This window comes from Falco naumanni, chromosome 13 (assembly GCF_017639655.2).
Source record: "Falco naumanni isolate bFalNau1 chromosome 13, bFalNau1.pat, whole genome shotgun sequence".
Taxonomy (NCBI): Eukaryota; Metazoa; Chordata; class Aves; order Falconiformes; family Falconidae; genus Falco; species Falco naumanni.
In genome coordinates this window covers 9,809,898-9,831,778 of record NC_054066.1, presented here as the reverse complement: position 1 = coordinate 9,831,778, position 21,881 = coordinate 9,809,898, and the positions used below count along the sequence as shown (strand labels likewise).

The following is a 21,881-nucleotide window of genomic DNA, read 5'->3' as shown; positions in this document are numbered from 1 at the left end:
GTACTTTCACCCAGTTTCCTGAACGCAAGATCAGATGGTGATTATTAGGCGCTAAAGTATTGTGATTCATTTTTTTTCATTACATGCATTTTATTTCTCCTTGTTTTGTTTAGTAACAATTATAATTGCATAAAACTACTGCCAGTATTCTGTTACTTTGTATAGCATTTACTACTGAAATTGCAGATAATAGAAAAATCTGGATAATCAGAGTTTGAAGCCTGATAATTTAAGCTATTTAGGTGACAAGTAAAACCAGAAATAATGTTGAAAATATGAGAAAAAGTAGAAAATAGTTGAATCCAGTTATCACAAAGTGGTCTGGTGTTATTTGTCACAAAACTTCCAGGAAAATATTGCCCAGGAGCACACGTGCCCCAGGCAGTGCTGGGTGGGCAGCTAGCTAATCGCAGGGGAGTAGTGCTGGTTATTTCATTCCCCTGTCAGGTGTGAGGTGCCTTGTCTCTATGAAAGGTGCTGTTTTGCTTTGTATCGGTAAAGAACTTAGGTAATACAAAACATTAAGAAATTCATTTGCTTCTGTTTTAAATTTTATGGTAATTCTTGATAGTTCAATAATGATAATCGCAATAATAAAGTGTTTCTGTGGTTCCCAAAATATAGCAATTTAACTATTTTTATGGTATTGAATATGTGAGATGGCTTGACTGATGTTTTTCTGGTTTGCCCATCAGTTGGCCTGTTCTAGAACAGTTACTACTGTAATGCTGAATACGTTTTATGTACTGCTAGAAGCTGGAGTGACAGATCAGACAATATGAGGAATTAATTCAATAGGGAAATCCATTTTTTCCTGTTTTAATATCTTGGGTTTTTTTATAATGTGTAAGGGTAAAGCAATGTTACCTAAATTTGGAAAACAGACAGCATGTGAGCTATTTGTTATAATTTATTATGTTGATTCTTAGCATGTTCTGAATGGGAAGTCCAGCTATTCTTGCTGGAGAGCTGTGCTGTAACTCCAGCTCTAGTTTTGCAAATGCAATTTATACAAGATAGTCAGGTATTATAATTTTGACGCTTTGCTATATTTGTAGACCGTGTGCTAACAAATACGAGCAGTTTGCATCAAAAAAGACCTGTATGAGCTGTGAACGCCATTGTACTGCTAGTCAGGAGAGGATAGCCCATATGTTTGGTGGTTATTTCAGTAATGTAATAATTGTGGCTGTTGGTGTGTGGGTAGATGTGTTTGGTTTGCATTAATTTTGATCTGAAGTGGGTCAAAATGCAGGCGCTCCATCATGACTGTGGATGGCCATGAGATTCCTCCTGGTGGTGAAGCTGGGGCTGCTCCAACTTTGGGGCCCTGATGTCTGTGAGCCTCATCTTTTGCCTGTGAAGCTGACAAACCTGGTGGTGCCTGACTTGACCTGCTCCCTGGCTTTTTGTCGGGTCGTGGTACGGAGGAGTCTGCTTCGGTGCACGGTTTAGTATGGTATGCTGGCCAAACAGCTCATCCCTCTGCCTTGAAGCCGTTCCCGAGGGCTTGCTCCACCATCCCAAGCCCTGAGCTTGTGCCAGGCGTCAATCTGCTGCTCGATTCGCTGTCCCCGCAGCCTTGTGCTTAAGCACACTGATGTGCGCATGTGGGAAACATTCACCTTCCACGAGTGGAGGTGGCATATAAATAACTATTTCTGAATGCAGTGTGATGCAGTGTCACTTCTGATACTCTACAGAGGCTGGCATCACAGGGAGGTCAGCTGTGCTGTGGTTTCTAGAAGAGGAATTCCAATGGGGCAGTATGTCTTTCATTACCAGCTAGTAGTGTAATCTAGCTGAAAGTACAGAACTGCCTGTGACCATTTGAAGAGTGAAATTAATAATGTGAAATATGGAAAGTAGAGGGAGAATAAATTAGCTAATATTTTTAGCAACATGTATTAGAAAATGTAACATCTTTGAAACAGAAGATCATCAGGTGTTAGAAGAACCTTCGTGGTGTTTGACGGTTACTGAAATAAATCTCAAGAGTTAATCCAGCGTTCTAGGGTCTTGACTAGTGTTAAAATAGGATTGCAAACCAGGCTAGCTCAAAAACCCACCCAAACTGGTTTCAGTAATGCTGTTAATTTAAGGCAGTACAATGGGGCAGTTTCCTAGTGGGCTGCTTGACATACGGCTTTATATTCTGAAAACGATGCAATTTAGCGATGCTAGTGTTGTCACCAAAACTTCCAAGCCGCCCTATCCCTCTTCTGCAGCTGATGCTTTTCCGTAATTCTGTTGCATGTTTTTCATTACTGTGCTTCTTCCCTCCACATCACAAATGCAAGATGCTTTTCCAATGTTTGTCAGTACTGAGTTTCCAGCTGGATGTTTAAGGTCAAAGTTCTTCACGTTCTGGTGAGTAATAAAGATTCAGAGCTGGGATTGGGGTGATGAGCACTTTTGCTGAGCAAGGCAGGAGTTAGGGTAGCAGCAGAGGGGTAAAAATAAAAAAAGTAAAAAAAAAAAAAATCACAGGAAGTGTCAGTAAGGGAAGGTCTTGTGACAGGTTGCACACAGGGTTAGGCTTAAGTGTATCCCATATTCATGAGAAATCCTTTTTGAAGAAGTGGGGCTAAAAATGTGGTCTGTGATCCTCTGGGCTGTTTGTACCCCTACAACCTTCTTAGTTATGGGAGATAGTGGCACAATTCCTGATGTGAATGCACTTATAAGGCACTTTTACACTGTTATGAGTATAGCTAATCCTCTTTCATGGGGGGATAACTCTACTGCAATAAACCAACCTTGTATTTGTTAAGTAAGTTATTATTTCTGTGCAGAGAGAAGCCTGAGCCTATAAATAATAAGTCAGAATTCATAAAGGGGACACCTGTGAACTTCTTGTTTCTGTATACTTGCATTGTGGCTGTAATTGCATTACAATATACTTTAAAGCTTCTAATTTTAATTTTATATTCTTGGTATTTTAAAGAGAAAATAGAAGACTCCATAGGTAGGATTAAGAAGCTGAGTAAGTTTTCTTAGTGCAGCTTCATAGGTTTCAAATAAGCAACACCAGCCAGTCAACCAAACAAAATCCCCCAGTATTGAAATTTTTAAAAAAATATCGGAGACCTTTTAGGCAATTAAGAAAGCTGAATGCTCTCACATTCTAAGACAGTACCGAATGCATTAGCAAAATGTAAATCAATAAATAATTTAAGTATAGGGTTTGTTATTCTACAGTTATTGCATTAAAATGGAAACCACCGAATGTGCCCTGTCTCAGAAAAAAAATAGGCAAAGTTAACTTGCTGTTTCCTTTTCCTTATTCCTTATTGCAGTCAGATATTTTTTTTTGTGTGGGTTTTTTTTTTTTAATACCTCTGGAAATGACTGTGTTAAAACAATTTGTGTCTTCGGTCCAAGGCTAAGGGTGGAAGTCTAACCCCCAAAATGTTTTTAGTGGATGAGGGAAACAAGGGGTCTGGAGCAGAGGCTGAGCTGTAGCTCTGCCCAGCCAACCCCCGCATTTTGCAAAGGGTTAATGGCCTCAGTAACACAATAGGATGTTGGTTGTTTTTTAACACATTCAGCCATATTAACTTATTTTCTGTTGTCGGGTTGTTTGTGTTGTTTTTTATTTGTTTACTCTTGTTTGTTTGAACTAATCACCACTTAAGTAAAAGTCTCTTTGCCTTGCCCTGCCTCCTCTTCATGAAGCATTTAGCCATGGTGACCAGTCAGGCATAAAAACGTGCTTATCTGCAAATGAATGGCAGCTCTTTGCTTCATTAAAGCCTCTTTCTCTTTTGGCACTCGCATTGTGACCCTTTGATATTAATTCAAAGGGCAATTAAAGAATGCGGCCCATCTTTGAAGTAAAGCATTCAGGGCAAGGAATGGGATGAACCTGGGACTCTGATGGACTGTGCGTATTCAACAGGCCTTTTCAAGGCAGTTTGAAGTGACTCAAAGAAAATGGGCAGGAGAAGGTCAAAGAGAAAAAAGGGGCTAAAGAAACAGTCTGTATTTGTTCGAAGTATTAGCCAAGCAAACTGCAAATAGCAACAAAATGAAACAGTTAATAGAGCAGCCAGACAGAGGCATGTCAATCACTTAACTTGAACAGCATTGGACTAACCAAGGCTTCAGTCCACTGTGTTATCTAATTATCTTGGGAAAGCCAGTAGCTGGAAGTAATAGTATTGTATTTCTTTCTGCTTACTGCTCAGAAAAGGTGATAAATACTCACTGCTTCATAATTATTCAACATATATACATAAAGAGTGGTGGGTTGGTGGATTGTAGGCAAGCTGCTAGTAGAAAACCAACAAAAAACCCTTCGCGATTAACCTGAGATGCAGAATGTGAGCATTAGCATGTTTAAAACTCGTGTAAAGGTTTGCATATGGAGTAAGCGAAGGCACGCATGGTTTCCTCTGGAACAAACCTTAAAGACAAACACATTTACGAACCTAGGAGAGTCGTTTTCGCTCTCTTTCCTCCAGATACAGTTTTAAACCACATATAATGTTAAGGGTCAGACTTTAAACCACAATAAACAATGAGATCAAGAGCCGGGCTGCAACTCTCCTTGCTTAACATATGCTGTTGTACCTAAGCGTTGAGGCACACATGGTATGAGATTCCTGCTTTATTTTGGCCTAACAGGGTAAATTAAGGACAAAGTTTCAGATCTGCCTCACAATTTTCTTTGTATTGTTGGTTAGATTATCCCCATGGGGCTTAATTTTCCACTGGCCTGAATTTACACATACAAAACAAATACATGATTTTATTTGCACAAATGGATGTGCCCATAGACAGGCATATTTTAAGTCTTGCCATAAGAAAAGGTTCCCGAGTTTATCTTCCTAGTTGCACTAAATTGTCGCTGTTATTGAAACAAGGAGATAACAGTGAATTTCTGATGTGAGAGAAGCGCTCTAGTCTTGATCTAGCTGATGCAGAGAATTGTATAATAACAGATGCATGAGCAGAAGCGTGGCAAGAACCATCTTGAAACGCATGAAGTTTTACATTATTTAACTACTTGTATATTTTTTTAAAATGCCTAACGGATTTTAGTTGGAAAGGGCGCCTGTTGCTTTGGGCAAAATCTGCCGAAAGGTTTTGCATTGGTTTGAGCGTGATGCTGCAATCACCTTTGCATAAAAGTAACTAGCCTTCAGCATGATCCTGTCTGGTGGAATCCTACTGGGGTTAATAAGCCCTAAGCTGTATAACAAGATTGGGTGGTACTCTTGGATTTATTGGTATAACATGGTAGGGAATTTGTAGCAAAAAATGCTCTACACACATGAAATGGACAATATACAATATGACTTAACGCATGTTAGAAAAAATACTTCATCAACAGCTGGTAATGGTTTACTGTGGGGGAGAAGGAAGAAATCATTTTTTGTTGCTGTTGTTGAGAAAACAAAAGCACTGGCACAGTCAAAAATCACTTTTGTTGAGATCTTGCATGCTAAATTTTAACCAGAGGGATTTTTTTTTTTTTTTCCTGGCTACACTGCACCCTCCTTTGAACTCCAGTGTAACAAATAACCTAAAAGAGTATTATTCAGTGTGGTTGTGCTTGTATGGAGGGTTCTGCCATCACACAAGAAGAAATACCAACTTTTCTTTTATAGTGGCCACTGTATTCTTTTTTAAAGGAGAAGAAAAGAAGAGGAATTCCTGTATACGTCAGGCATAACATAGTTTCAAAGCTACATATTAATAGAAAAAATGGCATTATGCGAACACTTCACTGTCTAAGAATTCCAGCTGGAATAACTGTATGGAACCAATGATCTCTTTCTTTTGTATGGGTCTCTCCTGGTGTCCATAGGGTTTTATCTATAGTCCACTGGAATTAAATCCATAGATTTATTTTGATGGGTTTTAAAAGGTTCTCCCCTTACAGGAGAACTTTATTAATATTAATGCTTGGTGAGGATAAGGCTTTATAAGGACCCCTTTGAATCTATGAAGACTGATAGTGTCATTGCATCAGCTGAAAATAGAGAGAATTTCTAGAAGGAGCGTGGAGCTTTAGCTGGTGCAAGCTGCGCTGTCCCTGTCCCAGCTGGACTTCAACCAGGATGCATGGCAGTGAAAGTCCCGTTTGGTGTAGTTATCTAGCTGGTTTGATTTCATGGTCTCTCTCCTTTGATTTTTAAGCTGCTTCCAAATATTATCTAAACTTCTTTCTTCTGCTGCAGATGGGGAGTGCTCTGTTCTAACCTTCTAAGGGTAGTGGTATTTGCCTGGAGCAAGGAAGGTTAGTGCATCTCCCAGAGGGTTGTTCATGCTGCTGTTGGGTAGCATGCCAGTTTAGTAGGCTCTGATAATCTAAAAGTTGGAGCGCAGGACTGAAAAGGAAGTGCTAGTCTTCATGTGGTGCATAGAACAAAGAAAGGATGGCTGGACTGAGTCAGCTGAGCTGGGAAAAGAAAATGGAAAGCATTAAAGTCCCCTGGTGTGTATTAGCTATTATTTGAATATACAATAAACAACTTGGGATTTGAATACCCTGTTCTGGGGAAACCTGGAGTCAGGCTACCTGCTCCAGTGCCCCAGTCTCAGTCCCATGAGCTTTGGGGAGCTTTGCTTCCTCCTTAGATACTGGTTTCAAACCAAGTGAGCCCCAGCTGTAGAGTGCATCAGTGGGACAGATGCTGCCTGCCAGGGCCTCACTCGGAGCAGGTTTTCTTTCCTTGCTGCAGTTGCCTCTACTCCTGGTTTAGACCAACAGAAGTCTGTCTGGTTGCCTGATCCAGGGGAGCCATCAGGCCCAAAGCCCTAAAAAGACTAGCCCAAACCCCCCCTTGTTTGGGGTGCATTCTGTTCTGGAAACAGGAAAGAGAATTTTAGGTCTTTTCAGACATGCATAGGGATTTCTTAAAAAAAACCACAAAACACACCGACCCTTGATGACTGCTGTTTGCCTGGTAGGGTTTCCTAGATGCTGTGCATGTGACAGTCCCTGGTGTCCCTGGGGTGAGTGTGCCTCGAGGCTGGAGGCTGCCCTGGGCTGCTCTTGCATGTCAGCCAGGGGACCTGAGAGGTGGGGTACGTTCTTGGTCGTACCTCTCAGGGGGAAGTGGGATGCTTGGAAGCACAAAGTTTTTCATGTGACTGTTCTACCACTCCAAACTGGAATCTCATTCACCCACAGCAGCAAGAAGTGGGACCTGAGCATGCCTTCTCTTGAACTGGCTCTTGCCTGTCCTTGTTGGAGCAATTGCCTGATGTGCCCCTGCCTTTTGGTTTCCTCAGTATTGGTTGGTGGTGTGTGGATTTGTTTTTTAAATGCAAAACTTAATTTTTAACTGTATTTTCTTGGAGCTTTTAGGAAATATTTTTGTCTAGCGAGAAAACAGAGCAGCTCTAAGAATGTAATGTTATAATTGCTGAGGCTGTACTGCATTTTATGAACAAAAATGAAGGCTAGTTGCTTCGTTTTGCTAAACCCCCTCATTTGCCATGTCCCAGTGCTGCTTCTTGAGACTGGAGGCCTCTTATTTGATGGTGTTCCTTACCAGACGCTGATTGCTATAATGCTTTGTGTGCAACATACACTTGATACATCATCTAAGCACTGGAAAGCGTTCGTTCTCTTTGTGCGATCTCTCAGTCCTGATGTAAAACAGGCAGAAGTGCAGCAATTCCTGCCATAATGTAACATGATTCCAGGAATGAGAAATTTCCATCTCTGAACGTACCAGGAAGCAGCAGTGTGCCTCAGCTGGTGGGGATGGGCTGGCGGCGGGCTCCTCGCCCTCTCCTTTAGTACGCAGTATGAGTATGTGGCTGCTAAAACAGATGGTACCGAGTGTAGGAATATATGTACATATAAATATATGGGAATATAAAGGTATCTACTTCTTTTGTGTAGACACAGAAATTTCTTTTTTCAAGAATTTAAGTCTGAAAATGTCAAACGTTGCCTAGAAACTGGCAGCGAGTGCCTCGGCCGAGGGGCTGGATCCTGCTGATGTGGGAATTGATGGAAGTTTTGCCATTGCCTTTTATGGCTGCAGGACTGCATCTGCATCATGCTTGCTGCAAATTCACGTGAAAAAAGTTGTGAAGCTGCAGAAATACACAGATAAATCTGAAAAGCAGTGCACAAAAGGAGGCTTTTTAGACTATATTATTGTTCACAGGGAGCTTTTTTGAAATGCCAAAGCACTTGAGTATTACTGGGATTTTTACAAAGCTTGAAAACAAAGGATGAAGCTCTAAAGGAGTATCTTTAGGTATTTTTTTTTTTCTTTCGTAATCTGGAAAACCACTATATGAAATAAGCATCCATTATACCCAAATTTAAATAAGAACAAGTTAAAAAGAGAGGAGAAATGCTTAATAAAACATGACCAAAATTAATTATTACTAGAAAATAAGTTTTTTCCACTTGCAAACAATTGACAGGGTTTAGGAATCAAGTCTGGGGTCAAAGGGTCTTGATGGCCAAGTCAAAGGGCACCTAGAGATGTATATTAATGCATGTCAGCTTCTAGATCCTAGAGTCAAGCAGTAGTTCATAAAAGAAACAAGGCATCTTAAGAAGAAGTGTTATTAGCAAACATCAGGTCAAAGTTTATCTTTGGGTCAGCGTGTACTGGAGGGTCACCCATTCATGCTCCTAACACAGGCGTTATCCTTAAAGCTGCCTCGGTGCAAGGTGTTAAAGGAAAATAGATATCTGAGGTTTTAACCGGGGAAACTTGACAATTTATCAGAACATTTTGCAAGACTGAGACTTAAATTGAGGCACCCTTAATGGAGCAAAGGAAAGTGGGGATTGTATTTAAATTACTTTTGGTTTATTTGATTTTTTTCTTTATTTTAGTTTTTGATTTTTGAAAAAAGGTACATACAGGATTCTCCTCAATGTCTTTGCATTCTTTCCTAAATCCATAGAGCTGATGCTATAAGGGACAGATATGGCTTTCTTTTGAAAGAACCAGTATAGCCAACGTCAAACCCTTTGATGTGGAGGTATTGTAAATCTTTCCACGTGATTCTTCCTGGAAGCCATGCATTTCCTAAGAAGCGTGTTGACCAGTTCATCCCATTTACAACGCTACTTCTGCAGTTCTGCTTTCTCCTCTTCCCACCGCCTTGGGTGTGGGAACCCCGGCGCCCAGGGCAGCCGCGGCCGGGGGCGCTCTGCCACTCAGACCTGGAGGAATGCTCCCGCTGTGCCGGAGCACACAAAGGCTGCCTACTTGCTTTGACAAGCCCATGCTGCAGAAAATCCTTGCAATCTTTTGTGCTTCGTGGTGTTGACTTATTTTAGTTCCACGCTAAGATGCTCCCCATTGAAACAAGCAAAAAAAAAAAAAAAAAAGAAAAAAAAAAAGTGGAATACGGTTCTTTTAAATACTGTTATTCTGATGCCTTCAGGAGGCACTTTGCCTGACTTTCTGAAGAGATTGGTTTGAACAGTGCAATTTTGGTTATGCTTTGGAGGGGAAGAGGAGAGCATAGTTGTAGGAATAATAAATATGACTGTTCACTAAAGCCGATTATGTTTGCATTGAATGGCTATTAAAATATAATGTGCAATGATAACGGGGTATTTCTGAGAATCGATGTGACAAGAAGTGACAGAAAAGAGATTATCTGTTAGATTTTCACTTGTCTAGTGTGAATATTGCGGCCCTGAATTGTGCCTGAATTGTGCATTTAGTACATAACACTGTGCACTAGTGTCCTAAATTCGAGAAACATCAATTAGCATAGCGGCAAACCTTGGTGTGCTCATAACAGTAATGTGTTTGCTGCTCTTCAGTGGAGTTATACCAGCACAGTTCCAACCTTTTAATTAAATCTTTTGGGAAATATTTCTGAAGTTTGTGTTGGTAAAATATACGAGGAAAGTCATAAGAAAAAAGCTTGAGCTGTAACAGAGAAACTTCAGTGTTTTTTTAGACAAAATACATTTCCCGTTGGGTCCTGGCAGTTGAACAAACCAGACTTTCCTTGGGAGTGCATCATATTTGCTAGGAGAAATTTCCTGACTCCAGCTGGAATTCCTGCTTGCAAGTTGGGGGACAAAGTGTCTGCCCCGTGTGCTGTGAGCAGGGCAGCTCTGTGTCTCAAAGGAGGGGTGTGTTTTTCTAGCACTGAGGGAAAAGCTGTAACCAGACCTCTCTGGGTCCTCTCAGAGTTCCTCCACTTCATCTGTGTAGCTACCATCTACAGGACATTAGAACGCTTGCTTGGAGTGTGGGAAAGCCTAGTTCAGATGCTCGGGGCTTATTTGAGCATGTGTGTGTAGGACTGTTGCGGGTTTTGTTTGTGTCTTGATCTGCTTGGTTAGGTGTTTTGTTTTAAGCATTCATAAAACTTTTTAGAAGAGTGGAAGTGCAGATGGGGCTACTGGTATCAGAGACTGTCCAGTGCACAGCTGGTCTCCACTCTAAAGCATCCTGACTGAGAGCCCTGACCACATGCCTCTCCCTCTGGAGACAGATGATTCCCTCTCTCTTTCCATTTTTCATGAAAGACTTTAACAAGATTCTGTTTTTCTGCTAGCACAGAATGGGGGAGGCAGGGGGAGAAACCTTGGAAGGAGAAAAGTGAAACGAGAAGGGCAAATATTCCCTTCCTCACCAAGTTGCAGCCATGGTCTGAAAGCATGAAATGACATCAATTAGAAACACACCCAAATGGCAGAGCAGCCGAACCTTTGCTGGTATAATCTGTCATGGCTCCACTGAAGTTAATTTGAAAGTCTGTCTGTTCCTAAATAGGTGCAAAGGCCTTCCAATGAATTGTGTGTTACCATAGGAAATCATATTAAAGGGAATGGCATTTTAGGAGTCTGTAAGTCGTTGCTTTTAATGGTAGGTGCATTGAGTTGGATATAAACACTCAAAAGGGTTTGCAGGAATGACTTTAACTTTGTGAGAATACCTGTACTGCTAAACTGTGAATTTAAGTCCTGTAAAATACTTTGCACTAGAGCCTGTTGCTGATGGAGCTCTGCTAATTAATGTGAGCTGAGTGCTCACCCTATGTGATGGGAACAGGCTCCTGAAACAGTGCTGTACATGGGGTGCAAAATTCAGAAAGCCAAAAGTTTGTTCGATGTGTTGGTGGACTCGGGGGCTGAGGAGGAGGGTGGGAATCTTGCTTCCTTCAGCAGCTCAGCAGGATTAAATATATTTCTAAATCTTTCTCCCTAATTCTTGTTGCAAAAATTAACCAAATAAGACCTTGGATTTATCAGAAAAGAATTAGGAGCTTATCTTGTTCCTAATGAAGCTGATGGCAACATTAGTTTACTGCAAGATGATGCCCACTAACATAATAAACAATTACTTTAAAAGAGGAAAACAACTGAATGCCAATTAAGACAAGCATCAGAATGACAATGTTCCATTTTTCCACTGTACAGAGAATTATTTGTGGCCAAAGGATTACTTTTGAAATTGTTTTGAATTCTGCCCTTTTAATTTATTAAATGAATCCTTCTTAGGAACTTGATTGCTAATTCACTTTAATTTAAAAAAGCCCCACTGTCTTCTTTGGATGTAGGCAGAGCCCTCAGGGGTCCATAAAACTGTCAATATGGCTGTTAATTTGGGTTTTCTTTTTTCCTTATGGCTTAAAGCCTAATTGTGAGAGCTGGGAAGATGCCATGGTTTTGGTTTGCAGGGACTCAAACATTGTCTTATGGGTTTCAGATCCCTTCAGAAGTCATAGGAACCCTCCTGCTGCTGCTGACATGTCAAGTTGGAAAAGCTGCAAAAATCTGGGGAGGAACGGGGGTTTGCTGAAAGTGAGTCCCACCTGGTTTTCATGCTGGAATCGGAGATGGACAAGAACCAAGTGCCTTAGTCTAAATGTCCCTCAGCTTTGGGTGGGTCTGGATCCAGATCAGGATCTGAACTTTTTGTGCCTCAGGCTTGTCTCTAATTGAATCCATGCAAAACCACACATTTCACATGACTTTGATGCATAACCATAAATCGACCCATTTTTTATTCAAAACGAAGTCCAGGCTTGCTTAGAAAGATCACAAAACTTCTTCTGAACCTTGATGTCCCAGGTGGGTAATGAAAATTCAAGTCTCCAATGTAATAATGCTCCTGGAGGGAACAATGCTTGTTTTTGTCATTCTAAGTAAATGACCGTTCTGAGACAGGCAACGACGTCCCACTGGCTGTGAGTTGGTCAGATGATGGTCTAGACTCTTCCTCACACAGACACTGATTTTAATTATTTTTCTTGGGTTAGATCTTGATCAAAAAAATCTCAATGGCAGTTATATTGGTTTTGTGCCTTATAGAACAATATAGGAAAGATTCTGAGTGAAGTGGTGTTGAAAAAGTAAGACAAAGATCACCATGGAAGCTTGAATGAGGTTCTGTTTTGACTGAACCACTTTTGAAAACTTTTTTTCCTGAGCAATCAAATTAGAGGGGGACACCCACCCCCCCCCACCCCCGACAACAACCTGGATATTTGATTTTTACAAAACAATTCTGATGTTTGAAGGAAGCTTTCAAAACAGTGCAAGGATTTTAGCAATACAAATTCTGGTACCTTAGCAGAACAGCATGACCGTTATTGATTTTAACGACAGATGCAAGTTATTCTTTGAAGATTGCAATCTGAGCATTCACTGTGAAGTTATCCACCACACGTATTGGTTAATCCATTTATATATGATGATGTATGTTAGAATTAAGTGAATGTTGACCATAGCACAGCCTGGGTCAAAGTTTGTTTGTAAGGTATTATTTGGTAACTGCTTTTAGACCGCAATTTGAAGTGTAACTGGAGTGTCTGAATAAGGTAATTGTCACTGAAAACGTCAGAAATGTTTCCAGGCCATCTGTTGCTCAGCCGCTTGTTGTTATTTGTATTGCTATGGTAAACAGGAGCCCTGCTCATGGACTACTGCTGTGCTGGGAGCTGTACCAACACAGATCTCGAGATGTCCCTGTGAAAAAGACCTAATGATGTGAGCATATGACGGTGCACAAACATGTTTAGACTTCAAAGCAGAGATGGAGGCTCTTGAGCTCAATGGTGAACAGTGGTCTCAGCCCACTGATACCCAAACTGCAGCAGAGATGTTGGTAAGCTGTAGCAGCAGTGAAGCCTCTCTGTTTATTCCTGTCTAATTTGATGTCCATTGCGACAACAAATGTTCTAGGCTTCTGCTGTGAGCCAAAAGGCACAATATTACCAGGGACAGAGAAACACTGATTACTTGGCAAACAGTAGATGAAGGCAAATACAGTTTGGAATAGGGAGTGTGGTTTCCAGTCATGAGTGCATGCTCATTTGTGGAAGATGTTTTGGGCAGAAACAGTGTAATGTATTGTGGTGAGTTACTTGGAGTTTGTATGCAGCTGAAAGCTTTGTTTGAGGTATGAGGGTAGTGTCACACAACTTGGTTGGCTACTGTTTTCAGTGGTGAGGCTACCGGGGAGCTGCAGGTAGAGAGCATTGCCTTCAGGAGCTGCCGCCCAAGCTCTGCAGTCCTTTTCTTGATGAAAGAGGAGACTTTGTTTATATTTATATGGTGCTTAGGGAAGTGGTTTAGTGGTGGACTCGGCAGTGTCAGGTTTATGGTTGGACTCTGATCTTAAGTATCTTTTCCAACCTGAACGATTCTGTGAAATATGGCCCTCGCAGAGTAGCTCTCTTGAATTTATTCTGTGACTTGTGATCCCCTCGGGTAGCGTTAAACCTGGACCCTGGGTCTCCTTACACAGCTTCTTTAACAATAAAAAGGAAGCCACTTAGTAAGCTGCAAAGAGCTCATTTCTCAGTTGATCTCTGTTTTCCTTTGCCGGCACAGGAGGCTGGCTGGGAGCATGCAGCTTTTCTTCTTTTCTGTCTCTCTGCTATTGTGCAGATTTCACTCTGGCAGGCTTCCCCGTGCTCATCTGGGGCATCTGTCAGGCTCTAGCGTCGGGTTCTGTCCGGCTGGGTTGCAGGCCAAGTTTTGACTTCCTAATCTGTATTTAACACTTTGATGTGGCTTTCAGCAGGATTTGACCCCAAGCAGACAGAGAATTGTACCTCCATAGGGTGTGAATTGAGGGGAAAAAATATCATTTTAAAAATTTGCTGTCAAACAACAAAAAGGTACATAATTTTTGCTGAAATTCAGTGGATGTTGAATATTTGTCTTTTTCTAAACTTCCTAGAAAATACATACTGCTTGTCTGCATAGATCAGGGGAGGCAGGCTGTGTGTTAGTGACTGCACTTCTTCCAGTACACATCATGGGGGTATTTCTATTTTAAACTGGACTTACAAGGTGAGATAGGGCTCAGGCAGCCAAACCCAAGCTCCTGTTTTAGGACCTGTTACAGTTTCATACAGCGGCAGGCAAATGCCAAGCACCCTGGCGCTGTGAGGAGTCTGCTTTCAAGAAACTCTCTTGCTTTTGAATGTGTTACGGTATTAGGAGGATTTCATTGTTTTTGGGAGAAATTAGAAACAAGGAGAACCATTTTATTTCCACCTAAGAAAACTTTTCTCATTACATGTTTTACAGGGGAGCTATAGACTGTCACTTGTGGTGTCACTGGGTACCCAACATCACATGTATGAGTTTGCAGGCTGTGGTGCTCCTAGTTGTGTGCAAGTGGAACAAACAGGGAGTCAGTTCAGTGGTGCCATAGCACTGGAAGGCAGCATGAACAGGAGCCAGAATTTTTAGATTTATAGTTGACGTAAAGCTTTTCGCAGATCCCCCCCCTCCCCCTTCCCCCCATAATGTTAAGGACCTATGGGAACACAACCTTTAAATAGATGCTATCAATTATCCCTACAGCCTAACAATTCAAGACAGCTGATTTTAGATATGAAAAGCTGTAACTAAGAAACTAGGCATTTTAACAAATTTTCTGAATTAATAAGTTTGCATTTCAGTAATTTTTTTCTGGTTTTAAACATTGCAAATCTTTGTGGGACCACTTTCACTGTTATCTTAGAGAATTTGCCCTATTTCTGGAGGGTAAACCCATCAGTTTTAATGAAAGCATTGATTTTTCAGTGTGTAAGAGATCATCTAACAATGAACTCCTCTTCATGCACAAAAAAAAAAAAAGCACAGGCTGTTTCACTGGGTTCCTATCTAGGTAAAAGGAACTAAATTAAAGGTCATCTGCCTTGTGTCTTCTGTACATGGAAATTCCTGATACCTGTGGGTGATTGAGGGCTACATCCGAACCTAGAGGCTAGATCCAAAGACCACTGAAATGATGAGTATATTTTGGCTGTGGCAAGGATCTGCATGTCGATGATAGTGTGTGTAGCATATTCTGTGCTCCTTAAGTGTCTGGAAGCTGGGACAGCAAAAAATATATCTCCTCCAATTCATGGTAGGAAAGATTTGGTTTGAGAGTGCATAATAATCTGTCAGATGTTTTTTCTCTACCAGGTGTGTCAGCAAGTGCAGTACTGCAGAGTTCTGAAATATTTTGGCATCCCATAACACCTTGCATTGTTCAAGAGTGCAGAGAAGTAAGCTCCATTTAGAAACAGTAAGGGAGGGTGAGGTGGCATGAGAATGGAAAATCATGGAAAATAACCAGGAGAAGCTGGTGGGAAATGGCGATCTGGTACCTTGGGTTTAACGTCTTGGGTGTTGGACCCAGAGGGCTGTAGTTGCAGGTGGGGTGCAGGAGACAGCGCACATGCTGGAGGTGTAATATTGGATCTATACTGCTTCACAGCTGTTAATAGATAACAGGGTAGGTTAGCTAAAGGGCCCAAAGCAACCTCAAATCCATGAGACTGTTAGAAACCGAACAAGTATCTAAGCCCCCGTCTAAAATTTTATCCCTTTGCCAGGGCTCTTCAATAGTTTTGTTTATATAAAGGCTTACCTAAAACTTTTGAGGAAAATCCATGGATTTAATATTCCACTGTGTTGCACTGTGGCGGAGGAAGCTGGGAAATGGACAACATATATCGTAGCAATTAAAACTCTTCAGTTTTAATTACTTATAATAAAAAAAAGAAAAAAGACTAAGCACCCAACCTCACCCCCAAAAAAACCCTACAAAATGTGTGTGTGTGTAAACTCCAAAACCTTGAAAAGTGGAGCAGTTGGGAGCCGCAGGCGTTTCACAGACTGTCCTCTTGGGGACTGCCGTTGTCTGTGGTTAAATAAAGGCTGGGTAACACTGGTGTAGGCAGTTCTTTAAATGCCTATGGGAATTATATTTTTAAATAGAGTGAAGGTACTTCCCTATCCCCCCAAAATGGAAACAGCCTTATTTACCGTTTAATTTGCCTGGCTTAATTTGTTTAATTTGCAGCTTTCTGGGAAATGCTTTGCAGTGATTATTTTTTTTTTTTTTAGAAGTGCATAAAATCATAGTTCCTTTTAAACAGCTACAAAATAAAAAGTACCATGGTTAAGTCTGCTAAAATTAATGTAGTGATGGCGATAGTTAAGCTAACACATTATTATGCCAATTTAAAATAACTTTTATTAAGTTGTGCTCCATGCACACCGTGGCTTGCATGCTCATCAGCACACATTTAATTCACCATTGTTTTAAATCTCTGTTAATGTCAGACTTATATAAAGGGACTTGATATCAATTAAAGCTTTATTTAATTTTGATTCCCAAACAAAAATTATTTCAAAATAAATGATATTGTGGGATGGGGGGGTGAAGAAACAAAAGTCAAAATAAGTCTTGTAATGTTAGTGTCCAAGCGAAGCCTACAGGCTATACCAGCAGGCATCCTGCTGCTTCTGTCTTATGTGTGTGGCAGAATAGTTAAGAAAAGCCAGGGTATTTATTTCATAAAATTTGATGCAGAGTTACTTTTTCAGTTTTGGGGGCTGCTAATAATTCAGATAGGCAGTTATAAATTTATTGTTAGTATCTGTAGAGGTTTGAAAGCAGACAGTGTAAATGTGTGTATGTTTAGTCAAATAATTTTTGACATCTCTACCATTAAGTATTCACCAGCAACCATAATTCTTGTAGGTTTTCAAAAGCATTTATCAGCATCTGTCAACAAGTAGTAAATGAGAGGAAATGTATGGGAATTGCATGTGTCTGTGCTGTAGAGAACGGATCAAGAGTGACTCCCAGCTGGACACATTTTCTGTGCTGTAAAGGTGCTGTGGGGCTGGCTGCAGCCCAGCACGGCACATCAGTCCCTTCAGTCGGCTGATGTTGGGCTTTGCCCTGCTTTTCTTATTGGACTGAAGAATTGTGAGTTTTCTTTGGAATTTGAGCTCCCCGTGTTTCTTTTGAACAGATAGCGAGCTGTATACCTTGCTTCATTATTAGCAAATCATAGTGTTAATCTCTTTATAGCACAGTGTGTGTGCATGGAACTTTTTTTTTAATCACCTAAATTTCAGTTTTGAAACCTGCTTAAAAAGTAGAAAATGTCTTGCTTCAATTTCTCATGTCTGTTTAATATCTGTAATATGGCAATGGTATGATCAGCCCTATGGTACGAGCCCTAATAGGTTTTGCGAGGTTCGTTTGCTCACATCTCACCTGAGCAGAGCAGTTCTGAGTTATGTGTAGCTGTCGCACTGAGAGCTCTCAGGTGGCAGCCACCAGGAAGGCAATTACAGGATGATACCAGGAGCTCATTGGCACACAAAGTCCACAGGGCAAGGGACAAGGAGGGTCTGCAGGTGACTGACTCTCGAATGGACTCAAGTTAATTACTGTAACGGCCACCACAGGCACTATAATGAACGAAATAGCATTGTGTACTTCAGGGAGTCTTGTGCACAGAGTGCTGCACCCCCTGTGCTGGCACCCAGGGCAGGGGCTGGGCATGAAAACCCTGTGGGAAGCAACACAAAGGAGTGCTGAGCATCCTACCGCTATCCCATTGTAGGCCCCTTTCATCCCAAATACTGGAACAACCATAAAGGCAGAGACTCTTTGACCAGTGGGACCAGAGGGCTCGGTACCCGATAGGACCAGGTCCCATGACAGAAGATGATGGATTTTGAGGTCAGCACCCCAATTCTTATGTAGTTGTGATGGAAGTGACCTTGAGTTACTAACAATTTTGCCTGGAAAAGAAGTATTTGGCAGGAGTAGGTAGTACCTTGGAAAATCAATCACAGGAAAAATGTCTGGTGAAAAATGTAACCTTTTTTATTGACTAAAGTCTGGAAAAAAAAAACAAAACCACAAACAACTCATCACTTTTAGTTTTCTTTCACAAAACCCAACAGAGTTAAGTGACTTCTAGAGGAAATGGTGTATTCGGTGACAAAATCCAATATTCTGTGTGTTTTTGTTTTTTTGTTTTTTTGTTTTTTTTTTTAAAAGGCTGGCAATATTTTGGCCATTCCCAGTCCTGAGAGTGATAAATAGAGATGATCATATAACCCATTTTAGCTCTATAGTAGGTAAAATTGGCTTGAGGGGTGGTCTGGCTGCAGCTGTGGGTTTAAGAAGAGAGGATAGCCTTGATTTCCCATAGAGACTTTGAGGACTAATGTTGACATTGAGATGAAGCTATCTACAACAGTTGCTCTGTCAGTGTTTGTTTTGAATCAAGAATGGTATTCAGGTGCTAGAATTAGTTGAGAGAGAAAATGTATTAAAACATGCTCAATTTTTTTTTTACCTTAAGCATCTGTACAGTTTGTTTTTTTCTTCAAAAATGTTTTAGCAATGCTACAAATTGGTCAAAACCCAGTGAAGCAATGCAGAGATGTTTTTGAAAAATGCTTCTAAGTTTTTTCCATATTGTTGTGCCCAATAAGTTTGATCAGCTTGTGTAATATTAGGGGTTTTGTTTGCGTGCTGTTGTTGCAAAGGATTGGGCCAAATATAATTTTTTTTTCTGAAGAATCCACACTGCCTACACAGTGAGAGATTGCTGACAGCTCAATTATTTGCAGTGCTTTAACTCACTAATACAGTCTCATTATTTATCCAGAGAATCCTTCGTTTGCTTTATTTAATTTCTCAGCTGACAAATTCCATCTCCCAGGATACTCCATGTTTTCAGTCTTAATCGGTTACCAATTGCCTCTTCCATCAGCTGATACTGGCTTGAAGACGTGTTGCCAGTACTTTCTTAGTACGTTCTGGGATTTGCACAAGAGATTTTTACTTTCCTCTTAAGTCTTCCTGTCTTTTACATTAAAATATATCCTAAAACATCAGCTTCCCAAAAGTTGTTGAAAGCAAACCTCGTTTGGATTTATTTAGTTTTCTTCACCTTTTTCTAAATTTAGGAGGCAAAGTTCTCTTTCTTTCTCTCTCTCTCTCTTTTTTTTTTTTTTTTTTTTTTGAGCCCTCTGGAAGTTTTCCCTTGAAACGTCCTAGTGTTTTTTGTAAGACAAGATGCTGTGATGGTTAAATACAGTACTTGTGCGGACAGCATTACCACGGATGCTCCCTGTGGGAAGGGTTGGAAAAGCCCCCAGATATGGGCAAAGCCCCCAGGTGTGGGTACTCGTGAGCTCCCAGTGAAAATCGACGGGATATGCTTGTGACTCTTCTTCATGCTTTTCCAAAAGCCCCCCGCTCCGAGTCAATAGGCTGCATTCAGAGAGACGTGTGGGGTGACTCAGAGTCCAGTGACAGTGTGCTCGGACGGGTTAGTGCTGGAGCACTTTCTCATGCCTGGGGTTATCACAGAGCCAGTGCTCTCTTGCTGAACTCCTTCCCTGGATCTGCTCAGAATGATGGGAGAGATTGAGCAAGGGCCAAAACTTGCCTGGCTGCAGCTTTGCTCTTATACTGGTGGAAACAGCAGAGTAGTCCTTTGAGGCTAGTGAATAGCAGCTGTATGAAGTCGGCAAGGCGGTCTTGTCTTTGTGGGGAAAACTGTAGCAACTTAACTTTTATTTAGTCATTAAACCTGAGCTAACCCCTTATGTGGGCACCAGCCTCTGAAACCACAGGGAAAGCTCCCACAGGCTACACAAGCTTTGCCAAATTGCATTATTTCTGGGGCTTTGTTTTTGGTTTGGTTTTTGTTGTTTTGCTTTGGTTTTTGTGTGTGTGTGTTTTGTGGATTGTTTTTGGTGGGTTTTTTTGTTGTTGTTCTTCCCCTCCTCCAAGTAGTGCAGCTGTTCAGGTACATCTGGCTGAGGGTCTGGCTTGCCCTGGTCTTTGTGACTAAGCCGGGAGGAGACGAGTCTGTGTTTCTGCCCTCCCTTGGGCAGCTTTCCTGGGCTATATACACCCATGTGTGTGCTATGTGTACAACAGGATCAGACTCCTAACTGCAGTTCCTTTATACTTAGTTTTCAATGTAAAATAATAATAATGATAATATTTCCCAGTGCAAATTTGCAGCAGTGAAACTTGGGAGCGGGATCAGGCCCACATGCAAAGCTGTTAAGTAATGTTACTAATGTTAACAAAACAAATCTCTCTTTTTGGAAGAGGAGGTGGGGGAATAAGAAGAGATTTTTGTAGTTGTATTTGCAGTTTCCTCTTCCCTTCCTTTCACTCTAGAAATTCTTTATCCTTTCATGCACAGTTGAGAATTAGCCATTTATTCTTAGTGCTGGTGATGCAGTCTTTGATATTTTAAATGGAATGTGTTCCTTTTTGATGCTCTGTGGTTTTGAATGAAGTACATGCTAGCAGATTAATGGTGCAGAACAGTTAGACACTGGCCATTTTTTTCCCCTTTCCATATTATTTCATCATTCAAAAAAAAAATTAAATATATTTTTAAAAAGAAGAGCCTGTGAATCATCTATTGTTTGTGCAGTTAAATTGTTTTCACAGTGTTGTCATTCTCTTCTAAGTTGAAATTGTTGAATAGCTATGAGCTGTCACATTTTTTGTAAGTTATAACTGCATCAAGCTGTGCTGACAAAATGTCCCTGCATAACTGTTAATATGCATTGTCATTTTAAGCATGAAACAGTTTAGCTAATGATTTATCTCTTATAATGCAGCACTTGGGGCAGCTGTATGATTTGTCTTTTTAGCAAGTCAAGTAATTTCTTTAACAAAATGTTAAGCACAGATGGGCCATAGGCTGTCAGTTAACCATTATTGTGCATGCATCTGCTTGCCTTCAATGCACTGTTTTATGTATTCAGCCACTTACTTAGGCACAGTTCTCTGAAAAGCGGAACCTACTCTGATTGGCAAATAAAATGTTCATTTGTCTCTTCTTCCTATTGTTTTGTTTTGGTAACACATGTCAGCAGCTCAATTACCCAGTTCATTAACAGCTCCCAATGGACATGATGGCCTACCCGTGATAAGGAGGGCGATTGTGGCACATATGGTCAATAATAGCCTGTCTCTTGGTAATTGTAAATAAAAGTCACTGTTGGCCATTTCCTTTTACTGCAGCTACTGTTTTCCTTTGCACTTTGCTGTACAAAGCACATTTCTCTATGTGAATCAGCCCAAACAAAATAAAAATGCCATCCACTTCTCTCAAGAATTTCACTTTTATCACTGTGGTGGTGGTTTTTTCCTTTCTGCGTTGACTTTCCAGCTGAGATCTCACAGGAGACGGGGTTGCTCTTTTCCAATTCCAGTAACCGATTAATTACTTTTATTAATCAGTTTACTTAAACAGCAACATATTTTCTCCCCATTTCTCTCATTCTCTCACTTCAGACTTTTGTAAAGTGCCTGTAGAGCTGGGATTAAAAAAAAAAAAAGCCATTTAAGATGTTTTTGTAAGTATGCCCTTTGCAAATAGCAGTGGTTTTCAAAGGAGTAATTGAAGTGTGACTTAATCCTTGTTAGATGAGCAATATTCATGTCTGGAACAGAGGCTTGCTTTCTGGTTCTATTTCTTGGATTTTTTTGATATATCGTAGTCAAAATGCTGGTAGAAAGGGTTAAAAGCAATTTTACTACTTGTGAGTATTTCACATTGTACTAGATACAATTCTAGCAAGACTAAGAATTTCTTCTGTATTTGCTGATCCTAAATTTTCA

At 40.7% G+C, this 21,881-nt stretch overlaps 1 protein-coding gene across 4 annotated transcripts in view; it reads left to right on the top strand.

The window, feature by feature from the left end:
• The window catches only part of PAX3 (paired box 3), a 79,824-nt gene that overhangs the window by 26,067 nt on the left and 31,876 nt on the right, over positions 1 to 21,881 (top strand). Inside the window, exon 5 of one of the 4 annotated variants that reach the window (XM_040613335.1) lies at positions 19,397 to 19,405. The exons of the other annotated variants lie outside the window; for them this stretch is intronic. Coding sequence (XP_040469269.1) covers positions 19,397 to 19,405 — 9 coding nt within the window. The remainder of the gene's footprint in view (positions 1 to 19,396; positions 19,406 to 21,881) is intronic. 4 annotated transcript variants of the gene reach the window in all.